The sequence below is a fragment of the Notolepis coatsorum genome (assembly GCF_963971535.1).
Source record: "Notolepis coatsorum genome assembly, chromosome: 5".
In the NCBI taxonomy this organism is placed as follows: domain Eukaryota; kingdom Metazoa; phylum Chordata; class Actinopteri; order Aulopiformes; family Paralepididae; genus Notolepis; species Notolepis coatsorum.
The window spans coordinates 177,733,573-177,752,891 of NC_140169.1; the positions used below are offsets into that span (position 1 = coordinate 177,733,573).

General features: G+C 45.3%; 1 protein-coding gene across 1 annotated transcript in view; it reads right to left on the bottom strand.

Annotated features, from left to right (window-relative positions):
• Positions 1 to 19,319, bottom strand: part of LOC311227983 (contactin-associated protein-like 5) — a gene marked incomplete at its 3' end in the record, with an annotated part of 332,216 nt that overhangs the window by 52,662 nt on the left and 260,235 nt on the right. Inside the window, exons 18-19 of the mRNA XM_084313868.1 lie at positions 16,446 to 16,579; positions 16,041 to 16,128 (exon numbers count right to left, since the gene is read on the bottom strand). Coding sequence (XP_084169994.1) covers positions 16,041 to 16,128; positions 16,446 to 16,579 — 222 coding nt within the window. The remainder of the gene's footprint in view (positions 1 to 16,040; positions 16,129 to 16,445; positions 16,580 to 19,319) is intronic.

Below are 19,319 nucleotides of genomic sequence, written 5' to 3' on the forward strand. Positions count from 1 at the left end.
GTGGGCTTACGGGTCCTCAGGGGGTACATCTGTCGGGCCTCGCGTCCGCTCTACCCCATATCTCGATAGGCTAAAGAGCGGGACGCGATGGCCAAGTACGATAATATAACGACAGGTTATGTATATAACCTAGTTATATGAGTACTGGCTAAGCGTCCCGCTCTTAAGCGGCCCTGAGTTCCCTTGGGAAATCTTTTCCTGGAAACGGGTTTTTTGCTAGGAAGAGTGTTTGGTGACCATGCCGAGTATCTTATAGAGCACGCCTCTATAGGGGCGGGGCCCGGCAGGTGATGGGTGTATTTTTGTTTTCGTTGATGGAGTACAATAGGTACATGGGATGAGGTATATCTCGATAGGCTTAAGAGTGGGACGCTTAGCCAGTACTCATATAACTAGGTTATATACATAACCTGTCGATTCCTCCTGAGCAATGTCAGAAGGATCCACCCCTTACTGACAAAAGAAGCCACTCAACTCCTTGTCCAATCAATCTACCGACCACCACCACCAAGCCTCTTCAACTCATCTAGAACGCAGCCGCACGTCTGATCTCCAACCTACCAAAGTCAGCCCATGTTACCCCACTTCTTAACTCAATCAGCGTCAGAGGGCGCTGTGTAATGTGTGGTTAAAAGTCCAGCATTCTAAAGTATAGGAATACGTGGCTGTGTTTGCAGGGCTATAACTATATTATAGCTATGGATACAATACTATTGCCCATTTGATATCGACTATCTATCGTTCACTATGTAAAAGAAGAAAAAAAATGCATCCATACATTCCCGTTTTATACCGTGGTGAATATAAGTATGGTTTTAGTGTAATTCATGGGAGGCTGGTAATAGCCCGCAATGTGTATTATACTAAATGCATTGGCATTCCGTCCCTACACACACTACAATTAAAAAATCAAATGCATATGATAGGTATTATGTTCCATCATGAATGCATGAAAGGGTGGTGGGGGGGCTAGTTTTTTGATGCTTTGATCTTCACCAACTAAATACGTTATGGACTAGTGTTACACACATACACTCGGATCGCAATGAAGGCATGCTTTGATCAATGCAAGATTGATATTATATAGCCCTTACCTTGACTAGGATGTGCCCCATAAAGAATATTCCAATTATCTGATTGCGACTCCCAGTATTGGTGTCAATCGTGTGGCCAACATAATCCGCCATACATCATCCATCTGGAGCATTTGACGCTCCTCAAGCCGATCGGGATAACCGCTCCCCTTGCCCGACATGGAAAAGGCCGCCCAGACCTATATAATCGACACACAGCCCAAGACACAGAGTTTCAAAGGGTGCTCGATACCGCCGCCTGGTAGGATGCGGCCGGTATTTCACTTTTGGGATCTCAGACTCATTCCCTATGATAACACCAGGCTCCCTGGATGGATAATGAATGGAAATATCGAATAAAAGAAATAACGATGAAAACCCGACTTTTCTCGGGTTTGGCGCTCAAGCATTGACGAGTTAACCCGACTTATCTCGGGTCTGGCGTCCATTGAGTTAAGGACGTGCACTGGCTCTCCATCGCCACACAAATCGCTTCAAGGTCCTCGACCTGGCATATCATGCAGCGAAGGGAACGGCTCCCGACTACCTCCAGTCAATGGTCTCTAATTACACACCCTCAAGACCCGACATCCTCTGGCCGCCTCAGACCCACTCATATCCGAGCTCTGGGAGGGTCATCAAAGAGAAGCCACCTATTCTCGGTCCTCGCTCCACAATGGTGGAACGAACTTCCCATCACAGTTAGGACAGCCGAAACCCGAACCAATCTTTCGCCGTCAACTAAAAACACACTTCTTCAATCAATATCTGAAATGACTGTCTTATACTACCATGCACTATTCCTACTATACTATGTCTTTACTACTATGCACTCAACACTGCAGCACCCAAGTTTCAGCACTGTTTGATGAACATTGTTACTCAGCTGTAAGAGTTGTGACTCGTCATACATAACTTGTAAGTTTCTTTGGATAAAAGCGTCAGCTAAATGACTAAATGTACAGTAAATATAGTCACACATTGACATTGATGTTGAAAGGTAGCGAAGTAGAGGTAATTCACCCTTGTGAAAACCACTAACTTTACCATGTGTTACTCTACTACAATGCCATTGAAACATTTCAAACTTCCGCTTAGTTTCTGGGTGTGCTTGTGTAGCCGGTACAACACTGTACCTGCCAAACACTTTGACCATGCCTTGAGTGGGAGTCGAACCCTGGGCGTCCGCACTGCGGGCGACATCACAAACCGCTGCGTCAAGAAAGGATATCCTCTCTAAGCGCTCAGTTTGGATGCCTCTGGGGAGTGAGTTTTACTTCTATGTACCGTAGTCACACTATCGCGGTACATATCCGTTACATTCACCCCCCCTAAACTCACACCACTCAGGCATCCGGGTCACGGCACCACTGTAGCCGGTACAACACTGTACCTGCCAAACACTTCGACCATGCCTTGAGTGGGAGTCGAACCCCGGGCGTCCGCACTGCAGGCGACATCACAAACCGCTGCGCCAAGAAAGGATATCCTCTCTAAGCGCTCAGTTTGGATGCCTCTGGGGAGTGAGTTTTACTTCTATGTACCGTAGTCACACTATCGCGGTACATATCTGTTAAATTTGTTATTAACTCCCGGGTGCTCCTGATTGATGTGTGAATTTGCCTAGCAACTTTCAAACAACTTAAAAGTTTCACAGAGCATTTTTCCACAGCTTTTTCAGCTTTCCACAGTACCAGTGTGAATGGGTTTAGTAAGGTAAGCTGAGATCTACTAAAGCACACACCATATACAGACCGTATACTGTATATTAGGGCTGACCCCTATTAGTCGAATAGTCGACTAATCGATCGAAAAAAAATAAAAAATTATACTTGTTTTTTTCAATTTTCTTTTTACATAGTCGACTAATAGTCGACTATCGGCTAATTTCGGCCAATAAAAGTCGACTATCCAAATCCTTAGTCGGGGACAGCCCTACCGTATACAGACCGTATAATGTATATGAACACAAAATGTGTTAATGACAGGGACAATCTCCGGTAATGGAGAGAAGTCAAGATCCTTTAACAAGCAATGTGCTAAAGCACTTTGAGTGCTAATGTATTAGAGAAACAGAGATTTAAACACACTGAAATAAAATATTTGCCCTTACTTTTTTGTTGACTTGTTGCCAGATTCCTGTTTTTAAGTTACAGCATAGAGGTATGAGCTGGAAAACACAGCAGTTGCATAGCCTGAAGTCTTATGTAGTACAGGTCAACATTTTTATAAAATCCGTTAAAAGAATTGTGCTTGAGAAGTGTACCGGAAAAATACAGCGTGAAAATCCAAAATGGCGATCCACTTCCATTCATTCTGAATTCATTCTGACAACAACGTTATTCTTCATCAACTTTCACCACCTTCCCACACTATCAGTTCTAGACCGTTCTAGACTGGAAGTGTTCATTTGACGGAGCGGCTTTTTGGATGATGCTCACCGGATATATCGTCATGTAACTCGGGACCCGAAGCACACAGCTGGTTGAGTGTGGTGGCGATCGAAAGGCAGCAAATCCAACTTTCGAATGGTGCATTGGATGATCCTCGAAAAATGCAGCTTCGACCTGATAGACGAGTGCAAAGTGCTGTGATGTGCACGCAAGTGAAAAACTGAAAACCTTAACAGGATGGTCAACTAAGGTACTGAGGAGCTGTCTATTTGTGCTGTTTGATGTGCCTCAAGCTGTCCTCCATTTATGCGATGGAGCATCAATGTCAAGCCACTCGCGCAAAATTCATGTAAGGGAGGCGGGAGGAAACATGAACAAAGACCAATAGAAACTCTGAACCCTAGTATAGTGGGAACGCTCAGACAGACCCGACCTACATTTACGCCTGTTACCTAATACAATCAAAAGGAAGACACATGTAACACACAGACACACGTTTATGTCTGTGTTTCATCATCTGGTAAACCTGGGACACGAACAAAACGAGGGGCTGCCAATGTTTCATGAAGTGGTTATTATTATATAGACTTTTCAGGTAATGCAGCCTATACTATTTTGCCATTTGTATAAAATACTTGAAAGGGAATTATGCAATATGTCAATTGTCATTTGCTTTGTGTTTGGAAACATGTGTGAAGTAGCTTCTAATAGAATATGTTATTCTGAAGCCAGCCAATGCCTGGGGAACCATTTTCAAAACCGTTCTCTGCTACCTGTGCGCACCATTAAAAAACCAGCCACCGTTATGAGCTTCTCTCATAATTCTTTTAAAGGACTGCAATGAGATAAGTGTTGAAAAAGTAGAATCAATTGGCCTCCCATTCATTTCGAGCCAAAATATAGCACTGAACGGCACAGGAAGTCCTTCCTTCCAACAGCCATCAGACTATACAATGCATTACTGTGCCTCACTGCATCACTGAGCACAGAGTGACAGTTACCATCTTCCTGGACTTTTAAAACAACATTGTCAATATTACACTTACAGTACACTTAATGTAGATCTCTGTATTTTTTACTGTATATTTATATTAGAATGTACATATATTACATAGGAAATGTGAATCCCGGACCGTATTTTATTTTATCTTATTATTATTTTATTCTTAGGCTTATTTTATTCTTTATTCTTAGGCAATCTTTTGTATTATTTGTGATTTGTTTGTCTACCCAAATGTTTACTGTGAGCGATTTGTAGTGCCAAATTTCCCTCGGGATGATTCTATTCTATTCAATCAGGGCTATACCATGGAACCAATCAGAACAGAGACGGGATGCAATGATCTTAAGTGTTACCGTGGAAACTATTGATTTATCCTTTTGTTGAGAAGTAGTTGTAGCCCAGTATTTTGTTCTTCATTGTGATTAATGTAATTAATGAAATGTATTTAATAAGAATAAATTGTGCTGCTTTATTTAGCCAAACTTGCTGAAGATATGAATCAGTGTCAAAACCGTAACACTATGACAACTTACCACAATTTAGGCATAGCTTGTGCAGGCTACAATGATTTAAGTACAGTAATTGAAAGGATAACTTAGACCTGCAGCACCAGAGCAAATTAATTGGATGGACTTTTGATTTAAAGATACAATGATATTATACATATCCAAATTCATAATCTACTTGGGATACTCTGATTGCTAACAAAACTATTTAGCTACAATTTAGTTAATTGTAGTGTTTCAAAAACATCCACAGCATCTGTGACAGTTTATTTATCACCTAGCACAGGTTAGCCAATGTGAATCTCCCATAGCAACCGATCCCACTGGTCCCATCAATTAGTTTTGAAAGCTTCATGTATGATAATAACGTTAGGTTATGACTATAACCAAGTTCTGTTAGTTAGGGGCGACGCTTGGCATCACCTTCTGCACTATCTCGCGTACGTGCACGCGTACTGAATAAATTCCACAAATGTACCTCTAATACCAGTATTAGTCTGACCATACCCCTCATCAGCTTACCTTCATAAGCAGGTGTGTGGTCACCTGCTCTCCTCCTTCCCAAGCTTTCACCACAAGGTGAGGTCAAGGGCTGCAGCGGCCGTCTGATGCCAAGCGTCGCCCCTAACTAACAGAACTTGGTTATAGTCATAACCTAACATTCTGTATCATTAAGGGGCTCAGCTTGGCATCACCTTCTGCACAAGGGAGGCCAAGCGGAGCCGCTGGCTGACAAATACACCCCGCTGACAGCCCCCCACAACCATCAGAACAGGGAGGGCCGAGCCCCCCCGACCCCCCCTAATGGCGGGTAGCCCCCCTATTAGGGGCTTCACGGGAAGGCGACGGACCCGACCGTGCGAAGAGGCACTCAAGCAACTCAACGCACAGGGTGAGCAGACCGTGGCTTGACCCCACGACTACACACACGCACAACCCGCATGCCACCCGGGAACGAACGGAGGAACAACCTCGTTACTGCCCCCAGAATCACGGGGTCAAGAGCAAACCCAACCCCGTGGCAAGGCCGTAGCAGCGGAGCGCGAAGGAAGACCCAGATCCACCAAAGGACCGGGCTCCCTGGAATGGGGGCCCGGAGAAGTCCATGATGCCAGCATCAAGACCCCACCAGGGGGGCACCTAGTGACCCCGCCCCCCACATCGCCAGCGTATCCGGACAAGGGGCCCCTCAGCCGAGCGGGCCCTGTCCTCCCCAACAGCACACCGCCTGGAACACAAGCCCTGCAACAGGCAGACAGCACGGTTAAACACACAAGAGGTAACCAACGGAAGCAGGCAGCGCACCGGGGAAAGACCAGGCAACAGGCTGTCAACCCAAGCCTGGAAAAACTGCGGACGAGGCAGGCGCCAGAAAGGACAGCTGAACAGCCGTCCCGGCGGAAGGGCCGTATGCTGGCGTTGTCGCATAACCAAGCTTTCAAACAGCACGTCAGAAGTGGGATCCGTAGACCACTCGACCCCTGACAGCTGCCCACAGAAAAGCCCATACGATCGGCAGACGTCATGAACGTGCAGGGGCACCCTCAACCGGAGAACCGGGAGTTGACACTGCAGCAACACACCAGAGAACCAACCACCCAGGCATCACCCCATGCAATGGTTGGTCCCATAACCCCTCAGGAAAGAACCCTGAAACACACCTGCGGCACCGCCGCAGCCCGCGTTCCGGTTCCCAACAGGGCTATCCCGGGCCTACGGGTCAACGAGCATCACCCCGGACCGGGCCCGGTGATACGGGGAGCACAGGATCCCAAAGGAGGTTAACCCCACCCAACAGGCTCCTCAGCGCCAAAACGCAAGAGAAGAGCGTAATATGGAAGACCAGCCCCAGCACCCCGCACTCGGTATTCCCAGGAGGTCACCGAACCAAGTACCAACCAAGACCAACCCGTACAGCGGCCGAGATCCGACGAGATCCGACGCGTACAGGTCGGCACGGCCGTAAGCCATTACGACAGTGCAGAATACAACGCACCCAAAAAGGGTCCCATAACGCTCAACCCTGTGACACCCGGATCGACCTAGCATTTTTCCCCCTGAAAAAACCCCAAGTCCCTCAGGGTACCAGAACAGCAGATCTGCATCCCCAGCGGACAACGGGTGCACTGATCTGGACCAGCGCGACCAGAACCAGTCCCGTGCCCTAATCACGCCGACCTGCCAACCCCAGGAGAAGGGGCAGATATGCGCGTTTGATCCCAACATAAAAAAGAAGGCGCCACCCAGACGTGTCGGTATGAACCGCGTCCGGCGGCCCACCCCTAGGGCGTGAGACCCTTCCCCATATGTCCAGACCCATTCCGTCATCATCCCCTGACATGAACGGGAACCCATCGACAACACACAGGATGTCGGAAGAGGAAAAAACCCCCATCCCAATTGCTCCATAAAAACGCTGTTTTACCAAAGCAAACGAGGCGCGCCAGTCAGCAACGGCCCAAAGCACATCCTGAGCCAGCACTATGTGTGCGTTCTGACATACCCACATCAACAATAGGCCATTTAGACCACCATATTGAATCCCCAAGACGCCCAGGGAACGACAAGAGGGGCGAGATGCAATCAACTCCATGAATGAATGAATGAAAATATTTACCCAACAGACTGCAGTACAGGAATACATACAAAAAGATAAGGGGAGGCAGACCTGAGAAAGACGTTAGTCTTGTTTCCATCAGGGACCCTCATTTCATATCCATCAAGACACATTCAACTCTTTATAAAATAAAGAAAAGGCATCACCCGTATGACCCAACTGCACAGCTGGGAGTAAAAACCCTGTTTTTCACATGATTTTAATCCAGTCACTCCTTTTAATCAGAGTGTAAGACCAGACTCCCCCAGAAAACACCTTCCCACATGAGACCACGGTCAAGAAAAAGATATGTAAACTGTGAGACACGTGACCAACAGACTCAAGTTTGACACATAAACGGGCGCAGCAGGCTGTAAGTCCTGCGCCCAACCTCGACATCTTTAAGACACCAGCTCATGGAAGGCGTCGCCATAGCAACAACGCTACAACGGGCGGGGAAACCCACCGGATCCTGTCATAACAGGAGTCGGTAGAATACCCCTTCCCCCCCCCCCCCCCCCCCCCCCCTGTCAAGCACTGGCTTGGCCCTGACTGGCTCAGCAGAAAAGATCAACAAATCCTCTAAACCAATCAAGTGGGAAAAAGGAGGGGTTTATTCGACACCCCCTCCCGAAAACACACCTTTTATCCCTACACACAGAAACAACCGTAGCCATCTTGAAAACCTCCGGTAGAACAAAGCATAGCATAAGCTAATACAATGCCTGCTACCCACAAAGTGTAAAAAAGGGTTTACAACAAAACACAAGTCGCCTGTGCGTGAATCCCATACCCGTTGCCTATGTCATACATAGGAAGAACGCTGAACGAGAGTAATGGCTAGGCCATGAAAAATGTGCGTACGAGCATTACTGCAACTAACAACACAGCATTGTGAAAACACATATACTTAGTTAAAGCAATGGAATAACACCAGTTCTAATTGCATGTGGAGCATCAAGCTAATAGAACCTATTACCGAGTGTAAGTTGCAGACCTTGCTTAAAACCCGTAACACAACACAACTCACCCCCCAACGTAACAGGGTAGATTCATATATACACAACCCCACCATATGATTTGTATGAAGAAACACACAGTTTGTTCAGCCAAACACAGTCCCCCTTATATCGGGGAACTTTTTTTATTAATTAAAAAAGTGTAAGGCACAAAATCACAGAGGGGCCGGGAAGGGTGTAGAGGAGGGGACACAAAGGGGAAAAAGTCACTCCTAACGGCGTCTGCCACCTCGCGCCGCTCGAGTCTTGCCACCCCGGGGAGCCCCGGAGGGACGATAGGTTACAGTCTGCTGGACACGACGTTCCCTACCGTCTCCTCCGGTCTGGGATGGGCCGGCGGTGGCCGAAGCGCCGTTTCGTCCCCTGGCCCTCTTGGCAGGGCCAGCAGCGGCGGTGGAGGTAGTGGTAGCGGCGACGGAGACAGCTCGACGTCGCGGAAGCCTTCTGCCCCCACCGGCAAGGACGGGAGGCGGAAAATGGGGTTGAAGGACGGATCTCTCCTCTGCCATTTCTCTGCATGTTGAGGTCATCAATTGCAGGGCCTTCCCGAACAGGCCAGCGTCGGAGAGGGCGGCCGTCAGAAGAGGGGCTCTCTTTTTCTCTGGCACACGGGCCTGCTCCAGCCAAAGGTGACGCTGGCCCAGGGTGGCCAGGGTGCGCACTTTCCCCATGGCTATGGCCAGCACCTGGGAAAGGTGCAGAACAGCTCCCGCAGCCTGGGTGATCTGATCGCATTTTACCTCGTTCAGATCCGTGCCGCCCGTCATTATCCCCGATACAAATCTAGCCAGGTGGGCGATGTTAGACGCCGCAGCCAGCGACTGTGTACCAGCGATGAATGACTGGTCACCCCAATAAGCCAATCGCCTAGCCGACTTCCCCTGGAGGACCGGCTTGCATAGGGGTTCCCACACCATATCCGGACAGAGGAGCGCGGCCATCGGATTGTCAAGCCGAGGTACGCCCTCCCCCATACCTTTGACTAACCCCGACACCCGCGTAACTGGTACGTAGGCGGGAGTTAGTCCCATGATGTTGGACACCGCCTGACCCCGACGAACATAGGCCCCCATCGATGGGAAAAATGGGTAGACAATGTCCACCCCTCTCACTGGGGGACACTGCCAGGGATGGCCTATGAGGTCATCAGGGACAGGTGCAGGCAATGGCAGCGGCAGCGGCACACCGTTTGCGGTGGCGGCTACCGCCATGAGCTCGGGAAACAAGGCCCGCAGTTCCCCCTGCGAACCCTCCTCCACCGACCCCGCATCCCTTGCATACAGCAGGCTGCGACTGGTCAAGGAGCCACAATCCGATGCGGCTGACAGTAGGGCATCCTGCTGATGAGGCCAAGGTGGTTCCTCGACATCCTCGAACAAGGCGCCCCATGGAGCCATTTCTCCCCCCTCCGGGGTCTCCGGAGGAGGGATACTCTCCTCCACGGGACCATCATACAAGAACCCGTCCGCCTCCTCCATGAAGTCTTCAGTTTCCATCAGAAATCCAGAGTCGGACGCGTCCTCGCTGGTCTCCAGCAATTCCCCAAACCCAGGCCGTTCGCGTCTGCACGCCACCATCTTGCGACGCGAGCGAGCAGACGCAAAAAGTTTTCGTCGCAAATCCTCCGGCTCCAAGACAATCCCCCGTTCATCAACGGGCGATTCCCCAGAACCAGAGGAACCAGAGTCGAGATCAGGCCATCGCCGGAGCGACGGCACCGAACCCTCGGCTCGTCGGTGAGGAAAACTATCCACCGGCAGTCTCCCGGGCTGGGTCGGCAACCACGAGAGTGGCAACAGCCCAGCACCGAGGCGCACGATGGAGGCGGGAATGGAGAACCGGAGGTGAAGAGTAGGTCTAGCGGGTCTACTCTCCGCGGAATACATTATGACCCAAACCTTTTCTTATACAACAAGTGAGAGAAGAAAAGGTTAAGCACAATGTAAACCAGTCACAACTCTTTTCAACTAACAACACGTCAAGTGGGGTACTACCGAGGCACTTTCCTTGTGGTGAAAGCGAGAAGGAGGAGAGCAGGTGACCACACACCTGCTTATGAAGGTAAGCTGATGAGGGGTGTGGTCAGACTAATACTGGTATTAGAGGTACATTTGTGGAATTTATTCAGTACGCGTGCACGTACGCGAGATAGTGCAGAAGGTGATGCCAAGCTGAGCCCCTTAACGATACAGAACTTGACATCTCCTGTCAACGAACAGAGCGCTATGCCCCCTCAACATACTGTGAGAGTTGTCTGTTACTCAGAGAGGCTGCATTAAAACAGTTACATTATAAAGAAAACATAACAAATCAAATTACACTCCTGACATAAACATTCCACAATAAACCCTTTCTGACTAACAATTTTTTTAGGGCAGTGCGGCAGTTCCTAAAAGCATAGATAGCCTACTTTACTGAGACACATTTAAATGTAGGACTGGCCTATCCAAACATCTTTGAGGGGATAAAAAGGCCCATCATTACGCAACAGATCGTCAGTTGATAGTGTTATTGATAGTGATTCTAATATTGTGTAAACTACTAACGAGACGGTCACAGTCACCTGCTAACGGGTCTGACCCTTTAACTCAGCTGGATTAGTGCGGCCGCCTGTGGATCCTATGGTCCCAGGTTCAAATCCACTCGTTTACAATGGTTTCTATTAGAATAATGGAAATATGACACATTTTCCAAGGAGCAGTGAGACCGTCTCTGTCCAGCTCAACTCTAAAGGGAAAGCAAAAGGCAGGCCACGGATGGGTAAAATGTCAATTGGAAGATTCAATTACAAATAAGACCAGTAACCTTTCTATAAATGTTTAACAGCAGACTACTAAATGAGCATTGCCAGGGCAACATCGTGAGCAGAATGGGGCCTTGAGCAGTTGTGAGTGACGCATATTAAAATGCACTCCTTGCTCAAGGCACTCATCACAGGCGGCCTTAAGGTTCACAGGCCCCGTTTCAAGATCAAATATTTGGCCCTTATCTTATATTAACAACGCTCCCCTCCCGCCTCCCCCACGTGTACGTGTACAGGAGAATGTAATGCGGGCCTTGGACATAAACTGAAACATGCCTCTGCACAAATTACCTCTCTCTGACTTAAATGTGTAATTTCTCTCTCTCTCTCTCTCTCTCACACACACACACACACACACACACACACACACACACACACACACACACACACACACACACACACACACACACACACACACACACACACACACACACACACACACACACACACACACACACACACACACACACACACACACACACACACACACACACACACACACACACACACACACACACACACACACACACACACACACACACACACACACACACACACACACACACACACACACACACACACACACACACACACACACACACACACTGCCATGTCCACTTCCATTTATTGTGCTAAGCTAGGCTAACATGCAGCCAGATAGCTTTCTACTGAACGCACAGAGAGGAAACTGGTATCTATCTTTTTGTCTCTCTTTGGAGAAGACGGTAAGCTCATTTCCCCAAATGTTGTCATGTTCCTTTAAGCTTTGTTTTGGTTTACTTTGATAAAGAAATTGATGCCAGGTTGATTTATAGATTGTCATATAATGAGTGGACTCTGCAACTAATTTCCATCCAAGCTTCGATGCGGAAGCTTGCCTTGTTACGTGTGATTTCTAAGACTGTGTCCTTTTGATGCACTTATGCCTCTAGCAACGGTGGTATATAGCCTGCATCAGTAAACTCAAAATCAGAATCCAAAGTTGATTGGACCGGACCAAGCCATTGAATAGGGTTCAGACAGAGGCCAGACAAACCTTGTGTGCGCTTCACCTAAGTGTGATGTGTCCAAAGAGTATATCACGCTCAGATGGGAACAGACAAAGGACACGCACCTTTCGCCTGATATCTTATAATTGGGAGACATTGTGGAAAATTGTGGGAAGCAATTATTTTTAACACAGTCACAGCGCTAAGTGGATAGTAGTGAAGGTGAATAATGGATACGTTTAGAAACATGCATCTGCCATGTTTTTGGCAGTAAGCTAATTCCCCAAGGTTTTTCATATCTACTCCAAAGTAGGCAGCTGTGACAACAGCCTATATACGTTACTGTTGGTCTAAAACAGGGGTCTCAAACTCGCGGCCCGCGGGCCAATTGCGGCCCACTGGATGATATTTTGCGGCCCCCTACTTAACATTAAAAGTTTAGAAACTTTTTGCAACTTTTTGCCGCGTCGTTGTGTGAGTTGGATGTTTTATTTATTTTATCACTTGTAGGCTACCATAGCGCAGGCTCATGACAGCAACGTTGCATTAGTGACTTGGTTGAAACGTGATTCCAAAGGTGATACCAAGTGGAAGGAAAATATATCCAGTGCGTATGGCAGGCATCCTCGAAATTCTCCGCTGTCTCCTCTGCAAGCAGTGCTCTGCCTGTCTGTGTCTGTCTGGCTACTCTGGTCCAATCACATTCAGCGTCCCGTCAGTGTTTCCCCCACCCCCCCCCACCCACAGTCTGCGAATCAGAGCAGAGTAGGGCGGGTCTTCACGGAATGCGTGTTGTCTTTCAACGGGTCCGAGTCAGAGCGAGAGTTGACTCTGTAGCTAGTAACCTTGTTCCCAGTTTTATCTCCGTGAGATACATGTAGCTAGTAGCCTAGTTTCGCCAGCAGGCAGTTAGTAGAAAAATATGAATCGTTTTCAAATAAACGCTAGATGATCAATATTATACATACACGCACGCCCATTTGAGGTGCGCACGGATAATCGGCGTGTTCATTTCCTCATGGATTTTTTCAGTAAAACCGAAAGAGCCCATTTCACATAACTGCCTATATCTTCATCAAAATTAGTCTGATTATCCTAACACTGATAACATAGATTCCTTACCTGACATCAGATGGTATCCAACTGGTATATTCCAATTCCTGATCACCATTAGAAAAAATCGATAAGTGTATGGATCCAACGTGATACAGTAGTACACATGATTCCGCGGGGCTGAGAGGCTCCAGAATGAACTGTGGTAACCCCGGCTGGATCAGTGGACTGGAAAATGTGGAGTACCGGATTGTTTTCCCCATCCATTTTCATTGAGTCCATTCCAAAATCCCTTATGTCATCTGGGAGACGATAGGGGGCGCTTTTTTCCACATATGATCGCCGGCGGCGCTCGGGTATACTCGGGTAGGCTCGCGTGATGCAATATGATTTCAGATCGCTAAAAAAAAAAAAAAAAAAAATCAGAGAAATCTCGTGAGTGGCTTTCAACATAACTATCGGAAACCCGAGATATCTCGTGTGTGGCAGTGAAAGTGTTAAGAACTGACAATCAGGGAATTTAAACATTGTTGACATTGTTTTTTTGTGTTCATATTAAAGAAAGGAAAGTCTAGTGCTGTCTGAATGAATGAATGAATGAATGAATGAATGAATGAATGAATGAATGAATGAATGAATGAATGAATGCATGACTTTTATTTATATAGCACCCTTCACAGCACGAATGCACAGGGTGCTTTACACTACAGCTTAATATAAAAACTAGTGCTGTCAGGCGATTACAATTTTTTATCTAATTAATTACAGGATTTGTAATAAATTAATCTAATTAATCGCATTTTAATCGCATAACTATTTTATGCCTGATATTCTATATTCTATAATCATATTTCAAATTGCATGTGTCCAGATGGCAGAATTCAGTACTGTATCTACAAAACCTTCTGTTTAATCATCTTCCATCTATTAATTTGCTTAGATTTTTCAGGTCTGGTCAATTTGAGCATGGTGTTATTCACAGTCAAAGATAAAAAAAAAATGTATTGATATTCTCATTTGGTTCATTACAATTGACTCAAAATAAGATTTTCATTCAATCAATCACTGCGCAGATTGATTGATTGAATGAAAATTGTATTAACAGATTGCAGAATGGGTACAATACAGTACGGCTCAATACACACAATTGCTAAGGGCATGCAGACCAGAGAAAGACTTTCGTCTTGTTTACATCAGGGTCCCCCATTTTCAATTCATAATGAATTGTAAGTAAGGGTGCAACTTGCACCGTGCAATCCATTCTTTGTGGATCTAGCCCACAGTATTTCTGACACTGGGAATACATTCCCTGAGATTCATAGATGTCCCTAGAATCAGATACCAAGAACATGCAAATGGACCATATTAAAAAAAAAATCTGTAAATGTGTATTCTACATTCTCATGGAATGAATGAGATACAAAAAAAAACTATATAAAAAAAAACTATAAAAAAAAAAGAAAAATAATTGTAATTAATTTTGAGTTAATTTTCATAACACGATAATTTGCTGTGTAATTAATTAATCTAATTAACGCGATAAACTGACAGCCCTAATAAAAACACAATAAAACAAAATCAGAAATAAATGACAACAACAACAACAACAGACAGTGGTTAAAAAAGACAGTGAAACCAGATAGAAATAAAAGAATTTGGATAAAATCATGAGTCACTAATTAAAACAAAACTATAGGAACAGTGAGGACAAGAAAAAGAAAAGGTGCCTATGTATGACCAAAGGCCTGTCTGAACAATGTGTTTTTAGTTGTTTTTTAAAAGAGTTTTCAGAGGGGGCAGTTTGCAGGTCCAGGGGGAGAGCGTTCCAGAGCCTTGGTGCTGTCACCTCGAAGGATCGATCACCCCTTGTTTTCAGCCTGGACCTGGGGACCACCAGGAGGTGCTGATCGGCAGATCTGAGTGAGCGGGTGTTGGTGTAGGGATGGATGCGTTCAGTGATGTAGATAGGGGCCTGACCGTGGAGTGCTCTGAAAGTGAAAGTGAGGACTTTGAAGTGAATTCTATAGTGTACCGGGAGCCAGTGCAGTGATACCAGAATGGGAGTGATGTGACATGATTTTTTTTACCTTGTGATTAGCCTGGCTGCAGCATTTTGGACCATTTGGAGTTTGTCTGAGCATATTGTTTGTTTGCACTAAGTTAATACTTAGACAAATGTAGCCTACATTTTTCAGTCAGTTCGGTCTTTGTGTGCCAAATATTATTTAAGGCTGTAAACACTGTAACACTGTAAACATATTTTTTTTTTTATAAATGAGAAGCATGTTTACATTTTTGAGTGTTACAAATGAAAAGCAACGTATATCGAACCGAACCGAAAACCATTAGCCCAAAACCGTGATACGAACCGAACCGTCGATTTTGTGAACCGTTCCACCCCTAGTTTCGACAATGTTGACTGCAAACAAGTCATTGATAAGTGACGGCCATATTAGACACATAATTTAAGATATAGTTTATGCGTTCGCAAATATGAGAGCTCTATCATTGAAGTGGGTGGTGGCACGCAACAGGGTTCCAGGGCACCGGACCCTTGGCACTCAAAGTGTTAAGTGTGGTCGTGTTATATCATGAGAAGACTTACCGATGACTTTGCCCAACGTCAAGGATCTGATTAAGACCAACTCGGCGTCAGATGACAGACTGTGCTTTCTGTGGATGTCCTGGTCGATCTGGTTGAGTGGAAAGTAATCAAATAAAAAGCCGGTTACAAGAAACCCAAACCAAAGCAGTAGTTAATTTCAGTACATTATAGATCGAGTATTATGTTCTTGGGCCGTTTCATACAAATGGTTTCGGCTGTGGAATAGCTCTTATAAGCGTCAGATCCTTCACTTCTGGACTGATACACACTGTCTCAGATGTCAGATGAACCGCTCAGCTCAATACAGATTAGAGAGTTGTTGATTCACGATGTACAGATGGACACATATTCCCGAAAAGACGTTGCTCTTCGTGTACTGTAGGACATGATATGCCTATTGCTCACCTGTACGTAAATGTCTTTGCCCTCTCTGTGGAGTCTGACGCGATGGAGGCGTCCGTCTGCCAGACTGCTGGGTCTGGGGGTGAATACGTCTGGCCTTCTGTCCACATGGAGGTGATACCAGATCTGTAGACTCCCTGGAGACAACACATAAGACAGCATGACATGTCTGGCCTTGTGGCCTTGATGGCTTTGAAACAAAACACTTGAGATTTCTGGAATTAGACAGTGAGAACTTCCAATAGATGACTCTGGGACACTGTGGTAAAATGGCTGCATCTTAGTTAATAATGACCAACACGAACAATGAAATGGCAGATGTGTGTCAAGATTCAAGAAGATTCAAGATTCAATAGTTTTATTTCAAACCACAGTGTTAGTTTGGCTACATTTAACATTGTCCGGCAAAACAACATTTGAAGAAAATAAATGAAATGGGAAAAGAGGACCCCCCCCCCCCCAAAAAAAAAAACAACAGCCAGAAACTGTACACTGTTTGAAAAGGAGATGGAAGAAGCAACGCTTATCCGTTTCCATCCCCCATCAATAACTAATTGCAAGATTATTCAGCAAGTACAATATGACACGATTTCCAATACACAACATATGATACAATACAATTTGCAAATACTTCAACTACACACAACACAATCACACACACACACACACACACACACACACACACACACACACACACACACACACACACACACACACACACACACACACACACACACACACACACACACACACACACACACACACACACACACACACACACACACACACACACACTAGACTATACTCTCATGTCACCCTTCCCTTCAAATCATTCTCATACAACAAGTTGGACTTCCTCCCTGGTATACTTTGCGAACACCATCTTTTTGAACTTCCTCTTTAATATATCTTATAGATTGACTGGATTTGGTCTCCTCCTCCAGATCACTCCACAAGGTAACTCCACACAGAGAAATACACATAGCTTTCCTGGTTGTTCTTGAAGATTTCTGTTCCAGTTTGAGTTTCCCTCTAAGATTATATCTTTGGCGTCCCGCTCTCTCACAGAAAATGTTCTGTATCTTGTCAGGAAGGCTGTGATGTATGACTCTGTACATGAACTGTCAGCCAAGTTGGTGCTTTTTAAAGGTGTAGGCATTTTTAATAAAGACTTTTATATTTTTGCCTCAGAGGTTCTCACAGTTTAGTATTGATTTCACCAGTGAGGAATACATCCATCTTTTTTATTTTTAAACAATAAGTCTACCGGTTTCTTGAAGAGCACCTGTCTGAATACCATGAGACCCGACCGGCACTTGTTTCTTTGGAAATAATATATTGTATTGAATTCTGTAAATCCCCATGTTCAACTGTCAAATGCACCTGAGAGACCATCTCACAGACATTGATCGATTAAAAGCCGCAGGCTTGAGACCAATTCACCTTTAAAAATATTTTTTTAAATAAAACTGCATCTTACTTTACAATAACAAACGAAATAAAAAGAACCTCACATATCAATCCATAACAAAGTAGGGCTGATTCTTCACTGGGATTGATTTTGCTTTGTCGCAGTAGCTGAAATGCATACATTACAACGGAAACCAGTAGGCGGCTTATTTATAAATAGATTTTTCTATCATAATTCCAACAGTCGCTTTTTGACTTATAAATATTTTAGATATATAAATATTTATTCTAAAGCTCTTTGCCCCTGTATTGAATATGTCAATATGCACTCAGTGTTTCTCCCACCCACATGCACAGACAGATCAGAGAGGCAGAAAGCCTTGCATTATCAAGCAGAGTTGGGTCAATATTGCAATTCAAACTCTGGCTGGTGAAGGGTTTTGTGTTGCGAGTAGGTTCTAAAGGTGCACTTGTGGACGCAGATTACTGTGGATGAAGTGCCCTACCGATTCTTCAATATTTACAAAGTCTCAACTCATCCGCACAGTGTGATTAAACAGAAAAGAGCATGAAAGGGCATGCTGACTTGATACTCAGAGGGGGTCTAAGGTGACTAAGATTAAGGCTCTCCTGTGGAGAAGAATGAATAGACTTCTATTCATCGTTGTGAGTGTGTCTGTGTTGACAGGAGAAAGACGACAAACGGACAAAAAAAGAAACAAAAATGTATTTACTTTTGCGTGCTTGTGTATTTATGTGTAGTGTCTGAAAGGATTGTAATTGTTAATCTCTTATCCCAAAGGGATTGCATTTCCTAAAAAGCGTTCACAGGTGATACTGTAGATGGTTCTTCACATCTCTGTCTCGCGGGGGAATAACTGGCCTCAAAGCAATGAATCCTAATATGAAAAAAATATATACTTATATTCAAACAATGGTGGAGCATCTCTCTCTCTCTCTCTCTCTCTCTCTCTCTCTCTCTCTCTCTCTCTCTCTCTCTCTCTCTCTCTCTCCGTCCTCTATTTAAGTTACATCAACACATCAAGTGTTGTTGATGATGTTTTTTTCCTTGCCCCTTTTTGAGAATAAATTATTCAACAGTGCACATGAATATTCTCAATGTTTTAACCACTGTTCCATCTGGTGAATTATGAATAATATGATAAAAGATAATGTACAAACATTTAGCAAATCTTTTGAGTTTGGCAAATTGAATCCTCAATTTTGTGAGGGTTATACAAGTTCTGTTCAAATTCCACAGGGGGCTTTCTGTCCTGTGAATGTAGATGCAAGGGCAATGTTATGTTCAGAGCGCTGCTGCACGTGGGTGTGTTGAACTTGTTTTTGGTAATTTGGTGACCAGAGATGTAAGTGTATCCATGGCACAGCGCGGCACAGGGTTGGCGTAGGAGGAATACATTATTACCAGGTGGAGTTGGCAGATGGCTTCAATTACGGCCAATCAAA